Here is a 25715-nt window from a genome sequence, read left to right as displayed (position 1 = left end):
CAAACATCCACATACACACACTTACGTCTCAGAAGAGCCGGGCTCCGTAATCTTCCAGCTGTTGCCGAAGTCGGTGGCCAACGCAGCACGGTTGCCGTCCCTCATCACAAAATCGTCGCTGGGGTCTCCATTCATGTTGGAGCAGAGGCCACACAGGGCCCCGGCGAAGGAGGCAGGGAGGCGCGCCACGGCGTGGTGGTGCCCGTCATACAGAACCTCGAGCTCGAAGTCACTCCGCAGGCGCATGAAGTTCCCTGAGCGAATCACGGAGAACTCCGCGCTCCCATTGGAGTAGTAGTACGGAACGTTGATCTCCACTCCATCCAGCTGTGGTAAAGTTGGGGGAAGGAGGTTGTTTATCGGTGCTGCTACATATAGCAAATGCTGCTGACAGGTATGTTCTACCCTGTCTATAGCCGTTCTCTACGCAGAGCTGGGACCAGAGTAAAGAACGTTATCTCGTGATTCATCACACGTTTTGCAGCCTACCATGGCGTATGTATGGTCCTAAATGTCACGTGGAAAATGAATAGTAAGATCATTAACTCTCGCTGATCACTCCCACTGCTAAAGCCAATCGGCTGCTAAGACGACAACCACCATGCAATGTGGCCAACATAATGTTATCACTCCCTGTGCTGCAGTGGCAGAATGTTTATGTTATTAATGCTGATTGGTTTTATTTTTCATGGTCTTTTTTTATTGAACCCGCAACACAAACACAACAAAGGTTATACAAATGTACGGACGAAAGCTAAAAAGTTAAAACGTTGATTGTTGATGTTACGTACCTGTCATCCTGTACGGTTTAACTCGTATTCTTGTACAGGGAAATCGAGTTTTCAGGTCCATACCGTGTATAGACGTTACAATGCAGGCACATTTTTTGTCTATTTGTTTGTGTTTCTCCCTTGTGATGGGACTTTGCAGCATGAACGTTTAGGTAAAAAATTAAAATTAATAACCTGAAGACGGAAGCTTGTGTCGCCTCCGAAATGTCGTGGTTTTTATTTTATTTTACTTTTATTAATTTAAATTTAAAATTTTTACCTACGTGACTTTACGGAAAAAAACCTAAGAATATGAATACTTGCAGTCACGAAAGCTTCAAATCTAGAATGAACGTTTAGATTTATAAGGGGCACCTGGTGACCAATAAGGTCTGAATTGGTCTGTAATAAGAGAGGGCACTGATAAGGGGTTGACAGGTGTGATGTTATCATTGTTCATTTTGTCGTGAACTATGTAAGTCTTAAATGCTCGAGAGATATCTCCTCACATTACGAACTCCCGATGTTGTAAATCCTTTGATTACTCGGAGTGGCGACAAGCCTTTTTTTCCCCGCCTTAGGCTACCGTCGGCCATTTCTGTAACTCTGGCCGCAGATCGCCCCCCCCCCCAAACGTGCTCAAAACTCGTCGCAGCTCGTAAACTAAGCAGGGGGCTGGGGCCTGACCAGCACTGGTAGGTGGGGCCCTGCACTCACGTAGACTCTCCAGCCGAGGCCGAAGTGCACGCTGTGGTCGTAGATGTTGACGAAGACGTCACGGGTGTAAGCGATGGACCAGCTTCCGGAGATGAACTCGTTCTTCACCAGCACGTTCCAGCCGGCTCCAGAGCATGGCTGTATGTGTGCGCGTGCGTGCACACACACACACACGAACACATAGGGCAGTGTTAATTTGGTAAACATTCGTCTTTAATTGCATTTGGGAGTCTTAGTCTAGTCGAAGCCGACTTGTGGAGTTTTGGTTAAGCATTTATTTGTATTTCACTTCGTCATTGTCGGAGTTGAGTCGACTAGAGGCAGTCAAATATTACCCGTTGGCCTTGTGGCTGCATTTGCGGGCATTAACGCCACGCTGCTGCCCGCTGCTGCCCGCTGCATGTACTTAATTCCGTGCTCTTATAACCTGAAATGAATGGCGAAGTTGAACCAATTTACGACCTGGGCCCTCACTCTTTAGGCCCCACCCATTGCTGATTAGTCCCAGATTGTCGAATACGCTTTTGGCCCCCGCCTTTCCTTTTTATGGCCCCGCCTCTTTCTGTTTATGACTCGCCTCCCCTCATTGCGTGGTCTATAGGGAGGGGGAGCTCTCTGTAGAATGGGGCAAACGCTGTCGGCAAGTGGGGATGATGTAACCAAGCATCAGGCATACCCGGCCACCACAGTCGGTGCTGATGTTTTTTTTATATATACGTGTGCACACACAGCAGACACTAATGTAAGGCTAAGTTTAGCTCGGGGAGGCCCAGCATCGCTTCGGACATCGCTTTGCCACCTATGCTGTGCAGGCTCGCAATTAAAGAGAAAAAGTTAAGGGGTGAGAAATTAAGAAGTGAGAGGAAGAATCAAGGTGGTACAAATCACAGAGATGAGAGAGAAAAGGCGAGTGTGATTTGGGCATGTGGAAAGATAACAGAAACATTGTGGGTCAGAAGGTGCAGGTGATGCAAGTCTAAGGAAAGAGATCAAGAGGAAGGCAGAAGAAGAGGTGGGGGGAGGGGATGTCGTGCGATTGGTCCATGGTGGCCCAAGGAGCGGAAAGAGAGATGGCGCAGGAGAGGGCAGCATGGAGAAGGTTGGCAAGAACAACGGAACACCCCACATGAGTGGGACAAATGTGTGGAAGAAGAAGTTAAGGGGAATCGTGTTGACTGTGGTCGACAACGGGATTGGGCTGGGCACATCACAGGCAATGAGTTGTTGATGAGCACGATGGGGAGAACGCGCCCGGGAGTGAGAGAGAGAGGTCACATCCACTACGGAGACGGGGCTGTGTAAAAATCGGGGCGCTATCTGCAGGACCAATGGGAGATGGCGGCGGCGGCTTGGAGAGGCTCCTTCATCCAATGGCGGATAGATCATGGGTGAGGCTCGCGCACCTGTGTGAGGGCATAGGTGTAGGTGCCCATGAAGTCGAAGGTGCGGCCGTCGAACGTGACATAGTGCGGGTCGCCCCAGGCGGTGCACTCCACTATAGCCACAACAATAGCAGCAGAAGCAGCAACAACAACAGCAAAAACAACAGCAGCAGAAAGATTAATACGAATGAAGCAACCACATTAACAACATCATCACTAACAACAAGCAATGCAAACCTTTTCCTGTTGTTCAATCTATTTGCACAAAACTGGGGGTGGCAGTGGTGGCTTTGGTTATACACATGGCCGCCTGTGATCCAGCACTGTAGAGGCAGCAGCCGCAGCAGTGAGGGCTGGTGGATCACCGCACAATTGTTGTGAAACTCCCTTCCCATGGGCATCGAGGTGGTGCCACGCCCAAAGCCTCCCAGGAGAGGGCAGTACACTCCCCGTGCGTGGGTGCAGAGGAGGAGACTTACCCTTGCTCTGCCAGATAGAAGGCGGACATAGCAGAGTGTGGGCTGATCTCCACCTGCTCCATACCCCCTTCTCATGTACTAATTGCCATCTGTTTGCCATATGTGCAGGGATATAGTGTTGCCCCCTTGCATCAGCGAGGGGACGACAACTTGGTGTGTCTCTGTTGGATAGGCACATCGATGATTGTCTTCGGCGACAACGCAGGAACTCACGGCTCTTGCGGTGGCACCCGTGCACCCCCTTGCTGTCTGTGCCACAGAAGTTGAAGGTGAGGTCGCAGGAGTTCGACTGGCACTGGATGTTGTCGGGGGAAGCACACGTGCACTGCACGGCACACCCGGGTTGCCAGAACGCCTCGTTCAGCTGTGCAGGGGCGAGTGGGCGGAGGGGAGCGGAGAGGGTAGATGGTCTCATCACATGTGGGGCAAAAAGAGCGGTCCTACATACCACCATCCCGAAGGCTAACCCTACACTCAATTCTAACTGCTGAACCCTAATCCCGAGCACTAACGTCGAATCTTATTCCCTAATCCTAAGTAGACATCCAAAACCATAATTCTTAACCCGAACCCCAGTAATCTAACTTTAAACACTAACCCATGAACCATAATCCCTAATGCTCACCTCAAAACTCTCACCATAAACCCCTAACCCTCATTGCTAACCAATGAACCTCAATCCTAACCCCTGAACCAGAGGTAGGGAACCTAGGGGGCCCGTGACCTCATTCACGTGGCCCATGATCACATGAGGCTGGCCGCTTCAAAAACAGACCCACAAGCAGAATCCATCGTCGGGGCGGACGAGTGCGGTTGGTAGTTGAGCCTCCCAGGCACGTGGTCTCTCTTGGAGGCGAGTGCGAGTGAAGCGGCGGCGGTGGCAACCACTCACCTTGTAGTAGCGGCCGTCCGTGTACCAGTTGAGCCTCCCAGACACGTGGCTTGTCTTGGCAGTGAGTGCAGGAGTGTGGCAGTCCGGGGTGGGAGGGAAGTGGAGTCGGTAGCGACCACTCACCTTGTAGTAGCGGCCATTTGTGTCCCGGCACCCGCACTGGCCCGACTGCACGCATTGGACGCCATCCCATAGCTGGGCACTGTCAGCGCACTCGCAGCCCTCCACGCAGGGGTCCGCACACTGAGCCGGGGCCGTGGGGTCGTAGCACGTGGCCGGACACGCGGCGGCGCACGAGCTGAACCGCGTGCCCGCGCCACAGCTCGTTGCTGCGAAAGAGACAAAGATCCCCCGCATACCCTTAACATTCTGTTGGGGCAAGTGCTGTGAGTGGTGCCTTTGAAGGCCGGCCATCTTGGCGCACGTGGGGGTGGATGGTCAGCCCCACGGCTCGCCGCTACCTCCATGGTGTAGTAGGCCTTTTAACAAAGATCTCCCACGTTCCCGAAGTGGATCGTGAATGAAAGGATGCATCGGTTACGCGAGAAGCAGCGCATAATTAACATGACCAGTTACGTGTGCTCATTTTACTTTCATAGCAACTGCGGCTGTGATTTCAAAAATTTCGTCAACATTCAGACTAGTGGTGCTGGCTATCTTGGAGTGGCTTTGATCGTGTCACTATGGTTCTCTGCGGTGAGTCACGAGGTCTTTAAGAACAAGCGGCACTGATATCGCTACTACTACTACGATTACTCCGCCTCTCCAAAATAAAATTAACGTTGAACCGCTTGCGCGTCCCGTGAACGGTGACAGCCCACCCACTGCGCCACAGCATGGAGACGTTTTAGAATGGGAGAAGGGGGTTAGATGAGTGTTGGGATTTAGATAGCAGTCGGAAAGTCCATCCACCACCACCCGCCAAAGTTACCGCAGCCGGTGCCGTTCCTCCATGGGTCGGCGAAGGTGAACCCGGCCGCATTGCAGGCCGCCACGTACGCCTCCAGCGACCGGCACAGCACTGACACGTCCAGACCCGACAGCACCATGTCGAAGACACAGTCGGTGAAGTATGGCGCGGGGTCAACGGTCGCGAAGCACGCGGCCAGTGTGCCATTTACGTCTTGTAGCCGCCCACAGTTCTGGGGGCTGGATGCGATCGCCGACTTGCCGGGGTGCAGGATAATGCCGGACGAGGCTCCCGTGTCACTGCTCCCACTGTGGGGGCACGGTTCACGAAAGGAAGGAATTGCAATGTGGGCACGTGGCGCTTGTTGAAATTCCACCGCAGCTCACTGTACATACTACGTGTGTGCGTTGAACTTATTTGGCACCGTACACAGCCAACTGCGCGAATCGGAGTTGTGGGGGGGGGGGAACCAACTTAACATAACCATGGGAAGCAGTTATAAATTAATGAGTTTTAAATCTTGATTACGAGTCAAAAGTGCATCATAGCTCCCAGTGGTTTCCTAATATCGGAAGGGAAGTGCGTTCCAGACAGCTGCAGAAGCGCATCTGAAAGCGCCGTGTGATGCGGTGGCCATTTTGTTCGACAACCAGCCAAAAGCCACTACTGATCCCAACCTTCGAGTTGCTATCCACCAGCTCCACCACAGTGTGCACATATGTGTGTGCACATATGTGCGCGTGTGCGTCGTAGTGTTTGGGGAGTGGTGGCGCATAGGTTACCACACTCCGCTACAAACCCGGCAGAGACCCGAGCTCCAATTCATTCCCACTCGCGTCGACCACCAACACGGGTAACGATGACCTTTCCTGGTCCTGGGCCTCTGCTAGGTCGACTCAGTCTCAAGTGAGTACCTGGCGCAGTGTGTAAACATCGCCACTCGGGATACAGCCGCTTAAGGCTTTCCAGCCCGTTTAGGCTCTGCAGCCCGTTTAGGTTATCCAGCCCGTTAAGGCTACACAGCATCGTTTAGGCTATACAGCCTGTTAAGGCTATCCAGCCCATTAAAGCTACATAGCCCCGTTTCGGCTATACAGCCCATTAAGACTATACAGCTGTTTAAGCTACACAGCCCATTTAGACTATGCAGTCTGTTAAAGCTATACAGCCCGTTTGGGCTATGTAGCCAGTTAAGGAGACCATTCTCTTTGTGAGCCTCTACTCGGCACCTCTCTGCGTTCTTCCTCTCGGGAACCTCCCAACTGTTGCCGAACGTGGCCGCGTCAGGAGCCTGGGAGTGATCGGGCATTGCGAAGTCGTCGCTCTGGTCACCGTTCCACACCCCGCACACGCCACACGTGCCGTTCCTGTACACATCGTAATTCAGCAGAGACACCACCACCCTGCTCCAACCTATGGGTGGTGGTGGGGGGGGAGACAGAGGGACAAACCGCGTCATGCCATATTTCACAGGGGTTTTAATTTTCCATAAAAATCCTTCCGAATAACAAAAGCTCACGCACCAAGTCACACCCGGAAACCAGACCGACTCCGTTCAAATGCGGGGTCATGTCGGAAGTTGCGTCATAAAAATAAAGTTTCTGCATCGTAAATCGATCCATGGTGGCATCATACAAACGTCTAAAACACGGATCATCGTAAGTTGGATCATGGTAAACCCGGCGACCGCCTGTCCATTCCCGGTCTCGCGAAACGACGTTGATCAAAACCGATGTCGGGACGAGGACTCTCCCTGCAGTAGACACGACCATGGCCCATACCTCCTCCTCCCCCCCTCCTCCCTCCCTCATCCCGTTCACCTTCCCCTCACCATCGTATTCGACGCTGAAGAAGACGTCGGTGGTGAGACGCGCGTAGCCCCCGGAGCCAGTGATGCGGAACCTCTCCCCGGGCTCGTAGTACGGCAGGTTGATGGCTTGCCCGTCCAGCTGTGACGTGAACATGGTGGCACAGGAGTGAGGATCAGTGAAAATGCAGCAGCAGTGTTTATGGAAGCACAGTCGGTGCTCGCTTTAAGCAGCCTCAGCATCTCAAGGTTGAGCGGAAGGGTGGCAGTCTTCACGCAGACCCACCCTGTCATCAAGCGAGGAATCACGGCGAAAAATGCCTTCAATGCGGCGACTGAATGCTGACCATCAATCTCCCTCTCAGGTCTCCAGAGCAACAACAACAACAGCAGCAACACGAGGCCATGCCAGTAGCCCCTATTCAGGGCCAACGAATGACAGCGTGGCCAGATGGGCCCTGGCTGGCACGACAGTGGAATAGAAACCTCTAATTTGCGGTGAGCAATCGAACAGTCCACGTGGCCACACGCAGTGCTTTCCTGCTATTGCTGGAGGAACCTCGAAGAGGGGGTGGGGGGTTTAATCTCCTGGCTCTGCCAAATGGGGTTTGGCTGTGAGATGTCATTAGCACCTGTCCCCCCGAGGCCTCCGATACAAATTGGTATTGATCTTTACAAATCGTTTTTGTTTGTAAATAAGTGCAGTAGCCGCCAGTTCATGGTACCTACCCAGAGCCCTCCCGGTGGCCAATGTGGCAGCTGCAAGTGCCATGAGGGTATCAGCTCGGGGCACCGCCGATTAGCACGGTTGAAATGAGCTTTCACTTCCTCGCACTCACCCAGACGGCGCCGCTCTTCAGGAAGGAGATGGTGTAGCCGTAGATCTCGGTGTGCACCTCCCGCGTCCACGCCACGTCCGCGCGGCCCCGGTGCTCGTTCTTGGCGAGCACTCGCCACGGCGTTGGCTGCTGCTGCCCGCCCAGGCAGTTGGACGCCAACACGAAGGTGTGGGTGCCCATGTAGTTGAAGAGCCGCCCGTCAAACGAGCTGTAGTGGGGGTCGCCGACGGCGTAGCACTCGGCTGTGGGGAGGGAGTGCCAGAGACTTTTTTGCAAAACATCGTCGCAACCCTTCAACACGACTCATCCACTCCTCAAAGAACGATCATACAAAATACAGGTTCAGGTAAAATCTTTTAAAATAATGTTTAAGATTCTGTGCCTAAAATGTCACGAAAAGTTTTCAATTAAAAAAAGGAAGACGTTTTAAAGTGTACAGGGCTGCTGTGAAATGCTCATAAAATGGTTTTCAATGAAATATTTGACAAGTGTAAATTCTGCTTAAAGGTTATTGAACTCATAATTTATTATAAATGTGTTAGTTGTGTTGTACAGTCTATTACAGGTACTGTAAATATACCTAGTTTTATGTACATGAAAAATACGTATTTTTTTGGCTAGGCAACATTCTCCTAAGTTACGGTCCCTATCCCTACCTTGCTCCATTGTTTATTGCGTTGCACAGGCAATGTTTACACTCGTAGGTCCCTATCTCCCCCCCATGAACATAGAGTAGTATTCCTATGGGGGAAAAGGTCCCTGTTAATCAGAGGTGTGGACTCGAGTCATGTGACTTGGACTCGAGTCAGACTCGAGTCATGAATTTGATGACTTGCGACTCGACTTGGACTTGCATAACAATGACTTTGTCCCACCTATGAGATGTGGACTCGAGTCATGTGACTTGGACTCGAGTCAGACTCGAGTCATGAATTTGATGACTTGCGACTCGACTTGGACTTGCATAACAATGACTTTGTCCCACCTATGAGATGTGGACTCGAGTCATGTGACTTGGACTCGAGTCAGACTCGAGTCATGAATTTGATGACTTGCGACTCGACTTGGACTTGTACATTCTGCCGTTTGACACCACTGCCACTTGAGCGATTGGGCCGATTGACACCACTGCAACTTGAGCGATTGGGCGCGGCGACGCTCACCGTAGACCTTTTTGCGCAGCGTGAACACCCAGTCCTTGCGGCCATGTGCGTTGCTTTTCGTGACGATGGAGCCATTGACGACCATCATGGCGGCGCCCTCATCCACGGTGACGTAGAGCGGAACACCGCCGGCGAATATGTAGGGCGGCGTGGTGAAGCGGACCGCCGTGCCGTTGGGCAGCAGTGTGACCGTGGTGCCGTCCACGCGGTACACCTCCCGCCCACTGCGCAGCTCCCAGAAGCGGAAGTACCTTGAGATGGTAGGCAGGACGATCTGGTGGGGGTGTGGCCAAGGGAGAGGGTGGAGCTGAGTGAGCAGGGCGTCATCGTCTTCTTGTCATATGGCTGCTAATGTAAACACAGAGACTTAAATTTCACATTCGGGTGGACAAGCGATGGATAACAACCACGTCTGGAGCATTGGAGTGGCATTGCTGTGATGTCTACCTTCGTATTTGTGGATCGGGGCATTGCGTCGTTATATGTTGTACGGTCTGTTCTGGGGTAGTGATAGGAGGAGTGATGGGGTCGTGATAGGGATAGTGATAGTTTTCTTCTTCCATACGAGCTGCTGATTTAGATGTAAAGCTACAACTACAATGTCACATCCAGGTGGTCAAGCGACAGACAACCACATCAGGAGCAGTAGCGGAATAGTTGTCTAATGCGAGCGTAAGCGAGGGTTCGCCGCTCAGTTCTGGGCCAATCGGACGGCCCGGAGTATTGGGGGCGGGGCCCAGTAAGGTGGGCATATGGGAAGGTCCGCCGCCCACCTCTGGTCCAATCGGATGCCCGGATGATTAGGGGCGGAGCCTAGGGGCGGAGCCGGGGGAGGCGCTAAGTGAAGGGCGTGATCTGGAAGGTTCGGAAAGGGCGTGGTGGAAGGTGGAGACGGGATGACGAGTGAGGGGAATAAAAGGGGGATCTGGAAGAGGCTCGGGGCAGTTGGCATAGACTCGAAGTGGGACCACGTCGAGCCATCGGCCACGTGGCTGGAGACGGCTCCAAGCACACTGTCAGCCAATGGTGTGCGGAAGTGCAACTGATGGAAAGAGCACGCAGGGCGTGCCAGTGGAACAGCCGGTCCACAGTCGGGACCGGCGGAGTGTGAGCGGCATAACAAGACTAAAGACAGAGACGGAGACCAAGCTGTGTGTCGTCAACGTCTTTTATTACAGTTGTATCATCATCATCACCACTGTGATGTCTCCTTCTTTGAATTCGTGGATCAGGGCATTGGGCCATCACACGTTGTATGGTCTCTGTTCTGGATGATCACGGTCGCACCACGACTACCGGAGAGTTAAACATTTTCCATTTGTGCATCTTCAAGTATGCTATGGTTTATGCAGAGTGGACCTTGAACTGAGTGGGACAAACGCGTGTGATAAAGAAGAAGAAATTGGCCACCTCGTCGCTGAAGGTGATCGTCCACTCGATGGGGAAGTCGCTGGTGGTGATGCTGTCGTAGGAGAATGCGATGGGTCCGCCGGTGCCTAGAGTGGACATGGTACACGCGACACGCGACACACCACGACATTAGTGGTCCCCATAGACTCGTCACACAGAGACGCAGTGACTGATCACACAGAGACCCACAGAATCGTCACACAGAGACCCATAGACTCATCACACAGAGACCTATATACAGTACACATCACATAGAGACCCACAGACTCGTCACACAGAGGCCCATAGACTCATTACTCAGAGACCCATAGACTCGTGTGCCACCGTGCTGGAGTCGCGATGTTCACACACCCCACCAGGTACCATCACAAATCATAGCTCAGTAAAGTAGCAGCCAAATACTCTTAAACGCATGATTCTAAATGTGGAAGAAAAAACCAGAGGACCGGGAGAAAAATCCACGTGACCACGTGGAGAACATGCAATCTCCAAATATACAGCAGGCGTCACAGGTTGGTATTGAACCCACGATCTCCTGTATACCAGCCGAGATAGTTACTGTATCATTCCACAGTAACACCGTTGCATACCCTCTGTTATTTGACCCGCCATCTTACTACGTGGCATTGCGTATTGATAGTACCTCGTATCTCGTCAAACTTTCCAGGCACTTTCAAGGAGAGCATCTCTCGCGTTAAACGAGGCCTCCCTATTTACGCATATTCATGATGTAATATGAATGTGAATGAACGTGCGTGCAGGGCTGAGCAATGTGATTGGCTCACCTTCAACGACGACATTGACGCAGCGCAGCTCGGTCTCCTGGCTGCTCGCGCACGGCACACATGGGCGAATAACGCACGGGTGAGTGACGCGTGCAGGCGAGTGATGCCCGAGTAAGTAACGCGCACGGGTGAGTAATGCGGCCCACACTACCATCTCAACCTTCCTTTTTCCTCGTCCCAGGACTTGCAATCTCATAAACAAACAAAAAAACACCGACCTAAAGCAACACACCTCTTGACCTGCTTCATGTACCTATGTTAAATTTATTTGTCACTGTATGTAGCCAACCGCGCTAATCGGAGGTGCGGGGGAAGTACAACAAACTAAACTTAACAACAAGCAGTTCTAAAGAAATACATTTATCAAGATAGATGATTTAAAATTGCATAGCTTCAGTGGCTTCCTAATATTGAAAGAGAATTGAGAGCAAATAAACATGTCCAAACTCTTGATAATGATAAGGGCCGATGTCTCATGAGGATTATGATAATAAAATCAGATATTTATTCAATGAAGGTAACTACCTTAAAATTAAATGAGACCCAACCAATGCCTTTGATTGTAAGACTACTGCAATCATTGCCACGTCGTCAATTCCCAAGGAAGAGCAATACCTGATCAAATTAAGGGCGTCAAAACCATCAAGACCTCATGGATTGCCAATAATTCACAAACCTGATGTCCCATAAAGTCCCATAGTACAATAGGCCCTGCCACATTCAAATGAGCACAATATGTAACAAACAAATACAGACCTACATCAACAGGGCCTCTTCGCTCATTAAAAACTCAGAATATCTTGAAAATAGAATTAAATATATTTAGCTTAACCCTAATGATATTCTGGTAAGTTTCAATGTGACTTCTCTGTTCATGAGGGTTCCGCTGAACGAGTAAATTAAGTTACTCGATCCTCTGGTAACAAGCACAGGTTTACCCAACGGTATTCCACGACTAGCTCAGAACTGTCTAAAGAACATCTATTTTTTGTGGAAAGGTGATTTCTCATAACGAAAGAAAGGAGCAGCAATGGGCTCTCCTTTGTCTAATGCCATTGCGAATCTGTACATGGAAGACTTTGACGCAAAAGGAATAGCTTGGACCCGATTTGAAATCGCTAGAACTACCCATAAATGAAACTCTTACCACGTGAAAGGGCGGGGCATAGAGTTTCAAATGATTACCGCACAAATAGCCCCTAGCCTCAGTCATTTGCAAGATGGTGACCATGCAACATAAGGCGTTTTGCGTTTTGCAGTTCAGCAAGACTGAATCCATAGTTCAGGTGCAGCGTGCGTTCAACGGCGTTTTGGCATTGATCCGCCAATGTCAAAGAGTATGGTGGCACAAAAGACCGTGTTTTTGTGCCACCATTAGCGACTAATCTGGATGATCTCAAAAACAGAATCACGACAACGGTGACTTCAGTAGAAGAAGACACTTTGAGAGGCGTTTGGGACAAATTTAACTATCGTCTCGATGTTGTCCGTATAGCAGGTAGAGGGCACACAGAGCATTTATAAAATGGTTAGTAAATCTTTATAACTCAATAAACCGTTTGTAACTTTTAGTGTAATTGTAACATGTTGCCATCGTGAAATATACTGCTTTGAAATTGGGTTCATATTTTTCAAACACCCTGGAAATGTGGATGACACATTGGTGGTCTGGTCACATGGTAAAGATACACAATGCATTTTTAAATCATCTCAACTCGCAAAATCCATCCAGTCCACCATGGAAGTGGAGGTGGATAACAATCTTCCATTTCTGGATATTCTGCTCAGGCGCGGCCGAAACAGTAAAATAACACAGCATTTGTCGAAAAAAAATGCACCCTGACGCCTATCTGAATGTGGAGTCACACCATCACCCCACACAGAAATTATCTCTCATCAAGTCGCTCATACATCGGGCTGGGAATGTGTCAGATGGTAAAAGTCTGAGGAGTGAGATTAAAGATGTTAAAGAAGCGCTGCAATTGAATGGTTACAATGATGCACAAATCAACAGGGCACTGAATGCCAGCACCAAATCAAATAGCACAAGTGTTGAAATTGACTAAGCAATTAAAACTATTAAAATACCGTAAATTTCGGGAGTAACTGGAAAACTAGCCAGAATTTTTGAAAAAACAAAACGTCCGAGTGAGATTTGGCATGGTACATAAAATAAAAATATCTGGTACTAAAGATGTATTACCAAAGCTATCAACAGAAGGTGTGTACCGGATTAATTGCTCCTGTGGAAAATGCTACGTTGGTCAGACGGGACGAATGTTCAGCATGAGAGTAAAAGAACACCATAGGCATACGAAATAGTCCCAGATACAACTCGGCAGTTGAAGAAAACACGTGTGCCAAGAAAGTCATTCAAATGCCCCCCCCACTCCTTGTCTGCCGGCTCTACTGACGCGTTGCTGTCGGAGGCGTAGAAGCAGATCTGGTGGCTCTGCACGTCTTTCCGTCCCGGTGTCCAGCTCAGCGTCGTGTGGAAGAGCTTCGAGTTTCCGGCGTCGGCCTCCAGGGCACCCTTCTGCACCCCGACAGGCGCGATGGTTCCGAGCCGCACGATCGTCACACTGTGCGGACAGACACGCACAGACATGCATGGACACACAAACACAGGGACACACGTGAAAGACACACACGGATACGCGCGGCACAACAACAACTGGCAGTGACGTCACCACGACGCTTGTGCCAGGCTATGTGCACGTAGAAGCCACGTGATGTGTCGTACGCCCGTTGGCAGGAGGTCACGGGGCAGACCCAGGTGCCACGGATCGACTGACTGTGATGACTGGCTGATGTACCACCTGTGCCCCCTACTGTGCCAACTTGCTGTGCTTTAGCCACCCGGCGCTCCACTCGTTGTTGTGAGCATCGCTCCTCCGCCCTCTGTTATTGTTGGAGGGCGATTGCCTCCAGCTGCCGAGTAGCGTCCTTCACGAGCCTCCTCCACAGAGGCCGATCCTGACACTGCTGGTACCAGTCATCGGTAAGTCCACTCAGCTCCACATCCTTCCGTACCACATCATTCCATCTCTTCAATAGACCGTGCCGCGCCCATTAAGCCCCCTCTTTCCGGCTGAACTAAAGCTGTTTAGGAATGCGGTGACTGGGCATGCGGGCTACATGACCCAGCCAACGCAGCCTTGCCTGCTGGAGGAGCTCACCGATGGGACTTTGTCCAGATATTTCAAGAATATGTGAGCTCCTCACACAATCCAGCCTGGTTATACGCAGGATGGATCGTAGGCAAGCCAGTCTAAATGTTTCTAACTGGAGTAGATGTTCAATTAAGGGGGTCCACCTATCGCAAGCGTAGCGAAGGGAGAGAATGACCATAGCCGAGAAGACCTAAACCTTCAAGCGGAGCGACAGACCAGGTAGCTTCCACACAGCGTTATGCAACCGATGAAAAGATAATGCCACTGGACTGATTCGGAGCGAGACCTCTGCTATCAAATCGGAGCCGGTCATGAGCATACTGCCCAGGTAAGGGAAACTCTCCACTCTCTTCACAACTGCGCAATCACCAATTGGGAGTTGTGGGGGTGGAGTGTCCGATGGTACACAATACCCAGGCAGGTGCTTAGTTTCGGTGGGGCTGATGGTGAGGCCCCACCTCTTAGTGACACGCTCCAAATTCAGCAGCAGCACCTCCAACTTTTCCTCTAAGTGAGCGGCAATTACCAGATCACCAGCATACATAACGTGGTTGACCAATAGGGAGCCATCCTTTGACCGTACCCGGGCATCAATCAGCCTCCCATTGTATCTGTACCAGATAGAAATTCCTCCGCTAGAGCCATAGAAGGCTTCATGAACTACGTGGTCAAAAAATATGTTAAACAATGTGGGAGCCAGAAGACATCCCTGTCGCATCCCAAGGTGAATAGGGAAAGGCTCTGACTTTTAGCCATGGAGTTTTACCTGGGCCCGCTCACCATCATGAAGGTCCTTAATGATCGTGAGCAGAGGGTCAGGGACTCCGAAAGCATGAAGAATAACCCAGAGCCCAGGTCAACTGATTGTATCATAGGCCTTGACCAGGTCAAAAACGCAGAGATGTAGGTATTGTTGAAATCCCTACACCTCTGCTGTAGCAGACGGACAGAAAATATGGCATCTGTTCAGGACCGCCCTTTCCTGAAACTGCATTGGGGCTCTGCCAGCCTCTCCTTAGTGTGCCTGGCAAGGTGATGTTGAATAATCCTTGCCAGGACCTTTTAAGGCACATTGAGGAGTGAGATGCCCCTGTAGTTGTTACAGTCTGTGCGGTCCCCCTTCTTAAAGAGGGGGACTACCAGGGCATCCTTCCAATCCTGCGGAACCTGTTCAGTGATCCAGACTGTTGTTATGATGTCTTGTAGGGCAGTCTCTGCACAAACGCCACCCTACCTCAGCATTTTGCTTGGGAGATCATCTGCCAGGTGCCTTTCCTGGCCTCAGACTCTGGATCGCCTTTAGTACTTCCTCAACAGATTTCACCTCAGCCAGCCACTCACAGGGGGTGACTTCTTCTTCCAATATTTGAGACACCGTAGCCTCAGCAGGGTCATCCCCACTTTGTCCCACAATGTTTTCTGCCGAGGGATTTCCCCACCCCCATGACTTCAAAGAAATGCTCAGCAAATCTGCAAACCTGTTCCTGGGGGTCGGAGATTGGATCACCGTTTTTTCTCCTAATGATGGTAATAGGTGTGGTGCTGCAGGTTACTTTTTTGATGGAGTTAAATAGCAATTTGTGATCGAGGGGCATTGAGGCAGACTCCATCTCCTCAGCAACCCGTGACCACCACCCGTCCTTGCAGTGCCTCATGGCTCTCCAAACCTCCGAGCGAAGGCTGCGGTAAGCCTCCTCATTCTCTGACGTGGAATGCTGTAGACGATTAGAGTGGGCCTGTCGCTTTTTCCCAGCTAGCCTGAACACCTCCTCTGTCAGCCAGGGTCTCTGAGGAGGTCTTGACCGTGTACCAAAATCAGCCATTGCAGCTGAATGAGCCACAGTACTAAACCTCGCGCACTTCCCCCCAACATCAGGAGGAGGGGGGGACGATGCCAACCCCAGCCCCAAGCGATGATAACATTCTCGCTTGCAACTTTCATCAGCTAGCTGATACCAGGCCACCTTGTGTTTGAATGGGGTCCTGGGTGTACACCCACCACCAGAGTGGAAGAATGGCAGGCACATCTTACAGATGGCAAATCGATGGTCAGTGGGCAGATCAGCTTCACGGTAGGTCCTCGTGTCAAGGACATGGGCCAGCATCCACTGTTCCGTCTATACGTAGTCCAGCAGATGTTCTTCCTTGGACCTGGCATGCATCCATAATATTGTGTGGATGCGCCGATGCCCGGAACAGCGTGTTGGTAATTACAAGCCCATGGGCTGCACAAATATCTAGCAGCCTCCTACCGTTGTTATTGAGCTGATCTGGCCCATGTCTTCCAATCACTCCAGACCAGGTGCCAGCATCACGACCAACTCGGGCATTGAAGTCGCTCAACAGGATGACTCTATCCCGAGGGGCCACTTTAGCTAGCACCTGTGACAGCAGGTCATAGAAGCCATCTGACTCATCGGCCTTGCCTGCATCCCTCCACGGATGTTCATCTTTGGTGGGGGCATAAGTAACCACGACCACTATTCCTCGCCTCCGGTTGACGGGAAGGCGAGCCCAATGTAGTCGTGGGCTTACTGCTTCCCACACCTCATTGCCACGCTCCCACACCCCCTTAATTTTTTTGTTCAGAAGAAGAGCCACTCCCTGTTGTTTGGTGGTCTCCTGCCCCGAGTAGAGGACAGTTCACCCTTCATGGTGGCAGGAGCCAGAGCCGGTTCACCGAACCTCCTGAATGCCACTGAGATCCAGGCTGTACTGGTCCAGCTCCCGACAGAGGAGCGGCAGCCTCTCCTCCGCAGTGAGCATTCGAACATTCCACGTGGCCACCCTCAGTGGTTTTTTGTTGTTTCTGGAGGAGCTCCGAGGGTAAAGATTCAATCTACTGGCTCCGCCAAATGGGGTTTGGCCAGGAGACGGCATAGATACCTCTCCCCCTGTGGCCTCCGGCACAAGCTTATTCATTAGATATTTAAATGTGGGTTTGTGGTAATTAATTGAAGATGGAGGGGTTACCAGCCCCTCGCACCTGTCCAGAGCCCCCATTTGGCCACTGTGGTGGTTACAAACGCCATTAGGGGAATAACCAATCTAAATTGGGCCCGCCCCCCACGGCACTGCCCACCACAGCATTGCCGTCCGGCACCATGAGGAGGTAGGGGGTTGTTTTTTCCCGATACATACGGACACATGTATCTGAATGTATCAAGCGGTCACCAAGGCGGGTACCACTGAGGTCACCACACTTACTGATCGTCATCTCTAGGAGGTGGTGAGACATCTCTCGAGGGTAGAGAGAAATCTCTAGGGGGTAGTGCGACATTTTTAGGGGGTAGATTGACATCTCTAGGGGGTAGAGAGAAATCTCTAGAGGGTAGCGAGACATCTTTTGGGGGTAGTGAGACATCTTTACGGGGTAGTGAGACATATCTAGGGGGTAGTTAGTCATCTCTAGGGGGTGGTGAAACATCTCTAGGGGGAAGTGAGACATTTCTAGGGGGCAGTGAGACATCTTTAGTGAGCAGCAAGTTCAATGAGCGTCTCTCCCGGTTGACGATGTCACTGCCGCTCGTTCACTCACTCACCCTGGTGCCGCGTCGCTGGGCAGGGTGATGTCCACCTGCAGATTGAAGGGGAGCCCCTGCGTGGCCTGGAACGTTTGTCCGGCAAGGGGGGTTGCTCCCGTGAACAGGGGACCCGAGCACGAGCTTCCTGTCTCGACTGCCAAAGCAAAAAGACGGCGGGGGGTGCGGGTAGACGTTTTACTCGAGCGATTCAGATCAGAATGTTAGAATCTTTATTTCGACTGCAGGAGGAATCCGATGAGCTGTGAAGCTTTTTTCTAACAGATGTCCAGTTAGGGGCACGGGGGTCAGTAAGTTACGACAATAAACAATGCGCAACAACGATAGGAGTACAAAGTATAAAAAGGTGAGCAAATACATAAAGAAATACAAGTTAAACTGAGCTATTTTTATCTTACCAGGTAAAGCCCACTGAGCTATGTAGATCATTTTTCAGAAGCGACCTGGCCACAAATAATAGCTCAACAAAGTGGCATTTCACGTGGAAATTCATAGCAGAAAAATCATCTAAATAATATAGATGCATGTTTCTAAATACGGAGGGAAAACCCGGAGGACCCAGAGAAAAAAATGTACGCGACCACCACGGGGAGAGAGAGAGACCCGCAGACTCCAATTATACAGCAGACGTCAGGTTCGGGATCGAACCTCCGACCTCCTGCATACCAGGCGAGGTAGTTAACATTTACTAGCCACCGGGGTGTAGCATTGGCTTGGTGGGGGCACCGTGACGTCGTACATCATCACGTGCTTTGCCCAAACCACTGCGTTGTTTAATTTGTTTTCCCCAAATCAACGTTGCTGTGAATTGGTGTATTTATATCGAGTTGCACTCTGCTCGGGGGACGGGGGACAAACTGCGTGGAGTTGCCACGAAATAGTTTTTCACAAAACGATCCGATGTCAATGCACCCCTCTCCCACCACCCCGAATGTGACGACTATCAGCAGTTATTATTCTCTGTCTTTTTGTCTTTGCATGAAAGGATCTTTAGTTGCGTTGAAAAGCGTAAATTATCTATTTGGCGTTTGAACATCTTAACACCTCTTTTATTATCATAGAGAGTGGCTTTGCGACGCGCGCGCCTAACAGGCGTGCTGCGACTCACTCTCGAAGAGGACCTGCAGTGGGATGCTGGAGAGTGGGCTGCTGGGGGAGTACGAAGCAGAGTCCATGGTTATGCTATTGCGCGGAAAGTCCTCGATCATCAGCGCCAGGGCCCAGAGGCCGGAGGCGGTCACGGGCACCGTGAACGTGATGGTGCACGTGTCCTGCCACACACACAGCAGCAACAGCCACACAACATGGGGCACATTCATTCATCTGTCCACGTAGTTATCCGTTTGCCGCATAGACTTTCGAGGTCGGGCTCTGTTAGCTATCATACAATGGTACGTCGAAGCCGAGCCAAATGCGGGGCCACCACTGTGCGGGTGTTTTATTTTTTCCCACTGGCTAAGTATAGTGCCGAGCCTGAACCAACCTGTGATGCGCTGCTGGTCTCGCAAGAAGACGTCTAAATCTAGCTTGAGGACAGGCAGGGCCTGGGGGCGGAGCTAATGACACGTACATTGAGTTGTGACGTTATCACGCTTGAAGAAGAAGCTAAACAAAATGGCGTCCGAGTGACGTCGGCCCTTTGGGGCGTTGAATAAGTATGTGCGTGAGCGAGTGTTTCTGTGTCTCTGAATGTATGTACGTGGGGAGTGGTAGTGTAGCAGTAAGCATGCTGCGCTCGAACCTGAGTTTGATTCCTGCTCACGGCTAGTACCAGTGATGATTATCTGAACCGGTCCTGGACCTACCCTATGTCGACTCAGCCTCAAATGAATACCTGGTGCGGTGTGTAAACATCGCCACATGGTTAGACAAAGCAGGCCAAGCATGGTGCTGGCAACGCACCCCCTCGTGTGCCGTGCCGAACTTCATAAGTGCTCGCTAACAGCACTCGCTGCTACAGTCTGTGGAGGCTATACGGGGGATCTTTATCTTGTTCCATGTATGTATGTTGAACTTCTTTCACGCCGTATGTAGCCAACCATGCTAATTGGGGGTATGGGGGAAGGACAACAAGCTAAATACAAAGAACAGCTCTAAAGAAATGAGTTTTTCAATCTAGAGGATTTTATAAGTGCACAGCTCCCAATGACTTCCTTATATCAGAAGGAAGAGCCTTTCAGACGGCCGCACGATGCCAAGAAAAAATAATTGTGAGCAATGGCACCACGGTTAGCGCGCTAGAACGTTCAGTGGTGCAGCCTCAGTGTATCAAATTTCCCAAGCCAGCCAGGCCACCCACCACCACCTCCTCCACCTCCTCCTCCCTCCTCTTCCTCTCGTGATGGAAGTGACAGGGACTCACCTGATTCAGCGTCCCAAAAGGAGCGACTCCGCAGATGTCCCCACACTCGTTGTGCACGCTGTTGTTGGCATATCGACACTTCACCACATCGCCATCAGCATCCAACACGGGGATGGCCCACACCTTGGTGCAGCCCACTTTGAGCCTGAGGGCACACGTGACGACCCCGGTGATGCGAGTTGAACGAAAACTAAACTAAAAATGAATAAGTATTTTAGCAGGTAAGGCCCCACTGTGCTGTGTAGCTATTTTTCAGCCAAAGATGTTGGCTGATGACGTGGAATGTATAGCAGCAATGGTGACAGTTTTATAGACTCGTCAAAGGATAAAGATCCCCCGTATAGCCTTAACAGACTTTCGGGGCAAGTGCTATTAGTGAGACCCTATGAAGGCCAGCACGGCACACGAGGGGGTGGGTGGCCAGCACCGTGCCCTGCCGCCTTTGTCCCCCGAGGGTCAATGTTTACACATCGCACCAGGGACCATCATAAATGATAGCTCAACAAAGTGGCTTATCATCAAGTGGAAATTTATAGCAGCCAAATACTCTAAACACGTGATGTTTGTTATAAATGTGGAGAGAAAAACCAGAAGACCTGGACAAAAATCCACGCAACCAGAGAGAGACACGCAAACTTCAAATATACAGTAGGCGTCAGGGTCGGAATCGAACCCACGACCTCCTGTATACCAAGTGAGGTAGTTAACATCACGCCACCGCCAGTTATATACTTTGGGCCAGTGCGGTGCGGCAACCCTGTACAAATGTATGTTGAACTTTTTTCGCACCGCACGTAGCCATCCACGCTAATCGGAGGTGCAGGGGAAGGACTACGTGTCATATCAAATGTGTCATATGAAACGAAGTCACGGGTCGTGTGAAGTGAAGTCACGGGTGGTGTAAAGGGAAGTCGCGGGTTGTGTGATGTGAAGTCACGAATCGTGTAAAGTGAAGTCACAGGTCATGTGAATCACGGGTCATGTAAAACGAAGTCATGGGTCGTGTGCAGTGAAGTCACGGGTCATGTAAAACGAAGTCGTGAGTCGTGTGAAGTGAAGTTACGGGTCATGTGAAGTTAAGTCACAGGTCGTGTGAAGTGAAGCAACAGGTTACGTGAATCACGGGTCATGTGAAACAAAGTTATGGGTCGTGTGAAGTGAAGTCACGGGTCGTACTTGGCCCCGTGGGCCACAGGCTCCCCCCAGGCTTGGTGCAGCTACGTACTTGATGAGCGGCTTGGAGGTGGTCATGGGGGAGATGTTGGGGCTGCCGGTGTCGCTCCGGGTCCCCGGGTTGAGTATGGCGATCACGGACCACGAGCTTGCCATGCTCTGGGTCCCGTAAGCGGTGACCACGTTCGCGCTCACCCAGCAGCAGCTCGCGAAGCTATAGTCGGACCAACATGCGCGGCGTGCCACCACCGCAATCATCATCATTGGCAACATCACCATCTCTGGCGCCATCCATGTCACGGTGGTCATCTATTTATATTTTTATTTTATTTTAACTGGGTCAGGGCCTACTGAGCTATATAGCTCTTTTTCAGAAGCGACCTGGCCATCACCAATGATAGCTCAAAGAAGTGGCTTATCATACGGAAATTTATAGCATCCAAATACTATAAACGCGTGTTTATAAATGTGGGGGGAAAACCCGGAGGGTCCGGAGAAAAATCCACGCAACCACGTGGGGAGAAGGCATACCCTCCAAGCAGGTGTTAGGGTCGGGATCAAACCCACGACCTCTTGTATACGAGGCGAGGTAGTTAACATACCCTAGCCACCGTAGCGCCTTTCGTACATACGTTGACGTCGTCATTATCATCATCATCATCGGCCACGTGTCTCTCACCTGACAATGCTCTGCTGCGTGGTGGGGACCGTGAAGTTGAAGCTCCCCGTGCCCACCATCCAGTCAGAGTTGCTGTTCTGCTCGATACACGCGATGCTCATAGTGCGGCTTTCACTGCAGCCCTGTGTGCATTGCCACCAGTCGCCCGTGGAGAAGTACGCTCCGGCCGCGATGTCATTGTCCGTGCAGGGGGTCATGGAGGAGCGGCGCCAGGCCAGCATGTAGCTGAACTTCACCTGGCGGAAGCGAGTCAACGCGGGCGGCACGAGTGCGGTTGTCGTCTGGTGACGGGCAACGAGGGCGCATGGGGTTCGATCGCCGACCCCTGACGATGCCTGCTGCTGTATTTTTGGAGTTTGCGGTGTCTCTCCACCCCCCACCCCCCACCCCCCCGTGGTGGTTGCGTGGATTTTTTTTATCCGGGTCCTCTGGTTTTCCCCTCCACATTTAGAATCGACATCACGCAGTATTCAGCTGCTGCTGCAAATGACCACGTGATGAGGATGATCAGCCGCCACTTGGTTGAGCTGATACCATTTGTGATGGCTTCTGACAAAGAGCAACGTTGTTCGGTGAGGCTTTACCTGGTAAAATACAAACTAGATTACAGAAATTACCATTATTATTATGGAGAGAACTTTGCGGATTTTCTCTACGTTTGAATGCAGAAGTGCACCTCTAATCATACGGCTATCAAATATAATTCATAATAAAGATGACGACGAGAGTTTCCTGGCTTGCTGCTGGTTGGCCTCCTCTCCTCCCCAAACACAAACTCTGTTGCTGGTGGTAGTGGCTGCTGCGGGGCCATTGCCACCGAAAATAGCTGGGTAACTGGCTACACGGGATTTTCCAGGTAACACACATTCCTGCGGAGGGAGCTGGTAGGAACGTTGGGTTGCTCGGTCAATGGCCAGGGTCAATGGCGGCGTGGTGTATTCCGCAAATATGGGCGACTGTGAGAGTGGGCACAAGCCGGTGTGAGTAGGTTAAACGTTGAGTTTTATAAGGGCACCACGGGGTGACCAGCCCCTCCCCACCCAGCCCCACCCTCCCCACCCAGCCCCACCCTCTCCATCCAGCTCCTCCCCTCCCCACTCAGCCCCTCCCCTCCCCTCCCCACCCAGCCCCTCCCTCCCCACCCAGCCCCTCCCTTCACGACGGACGGACGGACGCACACAATAATCCCCTGTGGGCTGGTGAAACCAGTGGGTTCCTACCAGTATTAAAGATTGCATTGATTTGAACAGGCGTGGGGAAGTTTGGGGAAGACGTTTAATAATTATAGTAATATATAGCAACACCAAAGAGGTGGGAGTAGACATGCAGAATAATCACACGTGACGTTTTTGTTGGGTTAGATCGCGTAAATATAAATGTCTCGTTTAATGTTGTAGTTGTGGGTTTTACTCTCCAGCACACAACCGGTTAGTGCTGAGCTAGTAGCGAATTGGCCACGTTTTGTTTACGTGGCAACCTCCTTTAGTGATTGGACGAAACAGGTGGTGATGGGGGGTTTATCGACACGGCATTTATATTCACCCAATTTAACCCAACAAAAAACGTTTATTATTAATAATATTGGTTCCGAAAGCCTACCTACTTCGTGTAAAAAATACTAACACATCTCGCTTAAAATAGCTCTTAACTTTTCGACCGTGTGTGCTGTCAGTTTAAATGTACTTCTTTCATTTCTATACAAGCGGACGCACAATGCGCTTCTCCAGGAACTGCTAATTTGATTATTTTTGTTGCATAGTGCACAAATAATGCGATGATTTTTACAAAAAAATATTTTGTCATATCCTCAAGTTCGTGCTTTTTTCCGGCACGGTACTTTTTTCTGTTGTGATGGGGGAAGGGGGCTTCCCCTGCTACCTTTCAATTCATATCACAGTCGACACATAGGAACGCAATGCCTCCTTCAATACATCCGCCTCTCCACGTAACGAATGTGAGTATTCATTTACACGACCCATCGCCCCCCCCACGACCCGCTTGTGAGTGAGGAAGTTTGCAGCAGCGTTGGTTCAGTACAAGTGCAGTGATTGTCCCACACGATCCCTGGGAACTAGAGTCGCCAATAAGGCTGGAGAGCAAACACTCCACCCTCCGATTGGTTAAGGGTACGGGGGAGCCAAGAGGGTTGTCCCCGGAGACGTTCAAAAGGAGAAAAGCTGGAGGGGTTGGCTGAGCGTCAGGCGAGGGTGAAAGACAGGCGATGATTGGTGGAGACGGACTTGCGACGAGGTACGTGGCCAGGAAGGGGTTAAAAGAGGGAGCGGGAGGCGGAGGTCGTAGAGTTTCAAGTTTCATGTATTAGGTGTCGCCCTGTGAGCCATTCGGCTCTTGAATCGGGTGCAACCGCAACAAACAAAAAAAATAAAACATGAACAAGAAAACATCTTAAAGTGACTATGTGCAAACAGAAAATCCAAGAAAAGACAGCAAAATATTGCAGAAAAAATCACCGTACACCAACCCTGTGCAAATATCCCAGTGGGATGCAAGTCAAACAACAATAACCACAAGACAACTTAGATTAAGGCCATCAGTCTAACTCTGTACTACAACAAACAAACATGGCAAACCGAAAAACTAGAGAGAGAGAGAGAGGGAGCGAGAACGGAGGTGTGGACCGTTGTCATGAAATTTAGACCTTAAACCTTGTGGACAAAGAAAAGGCCAGAGTCTTCTTTCACGAGCGAAGACTCAGTGTCTCCTTATCAGCAGCAAGAGTCACGCTCTGCTTGAACCAAGACTGGTGAAGTGCCCAGATATTTACATGTAGGCAAGGACCGGTTTCGACTCTCAGTGTCGCATCAGCAACACGAGTCACGCTCTGCTTGAACGAATGCTGGTGAAACTACCCAGGTGTAGTGGCGTAACGCGCGCGGGGTTTGCAAACGGCAGTTGCATTATGTGCGGGGGTGCAGACGGTGAGGTCAGCTGAGGATAAGCATGTGCAGGCGGGTGGCCTGGGTGACAGCAGACAGAGAGACGCCAGTGATTGCCTGGCTGCAAATGCAGACGGGAAGTAGGCGATAAGTGGGGAGACCACGTGCGGGAGGCGTCGAGATGACGCACTTTAATGAGACACATCTGAGGGCAATTAATGAGTGAGAGGATATACGCGGCTTGGAAGCGTATTATTAAATAATACATATTACAATTCCTTATAGGGGAAACACATACTAATTAACTGATTACTAACGAAATATATAATTACAAAAACACATTTAAATTTAAAGTTTTCGTGACTGCAGGGATTCATATTGTAATGCGGGCGTAAACGACCTCCCGGAAGTGACGTAATGGGGGGAGGAGTTACGTCACGTGAGGGAGAGGGTAGAGGTCTATAAGGGGGGTAACCGGAAGCAGTCGGGAGTGATCGGAGACTGGGAAAGTGTGAGGCCACGCAGGGCGAAGGGTGAGAGAGAGAGTGGCGAGATCGCCACACACCCGGGCCACGAGGATCGGCACCGTCGGCCAACGGTGACCGACCCCCGGGCAGCAGGAGCAGCGAGGAGGCTGCAGACAGCAGCGGGTCTGCAAGGGAGGAGTCGGGCAGCAGGGGTCTGCACGACGAGACAGCAGCGGGTCTGCTAGGAGGGAGTTGGGCTATGTGAGCG

General features: G+C 51.0%; 1 protein-coding gene and 1 long non-coding RNA gene across 2 annotated transcripts; both read right to left on the bottom strand.

The window, feature by feature from the left end:
* Positions 1-3616: 3616 nt before the first annotated feature.
* On the bottom strand, positions 3617-5255 carry LOC144948291 (uncharacterized). Its single transcript, XR_013640131.1, has 3 exons — positions 5172-5255; positions 4364-4569; positions 3617-3712 (listed from the first exon to the last, which is right to left on the bottom strand). It is a non-coding gene; the product is annotated as an uncharacterized LOC144948291 (long non-coding RNA).
* A 1524-nt stretch (positions 5256-6779) lies between these two features.
* LOC144948142 (BMP-binding endothelial regulator protein-like) lies at positions 6780-9430 on the bottom strand. Its single transcript, XM_078877570.1, has 5 exons — positions 9407-9430; positions 8960-9233; positions 7797-8038; positions 6932-7099; positions 6780-6791 (listed from the first exon to the last, which is right to left on the bottom strand). The coding sequence occupies exons 1-5, from the start codon at positions 9428-9430 to the stop codon at positions 6780-6782; spliced, it is 720 nt and encodes a 239-aa protein (XP_078733696.1).
* Between the last annotated feature and the right edge of the window lie 16285 nt (positions 9431-25715).

This window comes from Lampetra fluviatilis, chromosome 48 (assembly GCF_964198595.1).
Source record: "Lampetra fluviatilis chromosome 48, kcLamFluv1.1, whole genome shotgun sequence".
Classification (NCBI taxonomy): domain Eukaryota; kingdom Metazoa; phylum Chordata; class Hyperoartia; order Petromyzontiformes; family Petromyzontidae; genus Lampetra; species Lampetra fluviatilis.
The sequence above is the reverse complement of the archived record's forward strand: the minus strand, read 5'-3'. Positions and strand labels throughout refer to the sequence as shown.

Bases quoted from the DNA above. Each gene is read 5' to 3' on its own strand.
- LOC144948142 (XM_078877570.1), bottom strand. From the start codon at position 9,430: ATGCCCCGATCCACAAATACGAAG. The intron at 8,039-8,959 runs GTGAGCGTCGCC...CCCTCCCCACAG, and splicing joins GCTGCGCAAAAAGGTCTACG to CCGAGTGCTACGCCGTCGGC. The intron at 7,100-7,796 runs GTGAGTGCGAGG...TTCACGTCACAG, and splicing joins TGAAGAGCGGCGCCGTCTGG to CTGGACGGGCAAGCCATCAA.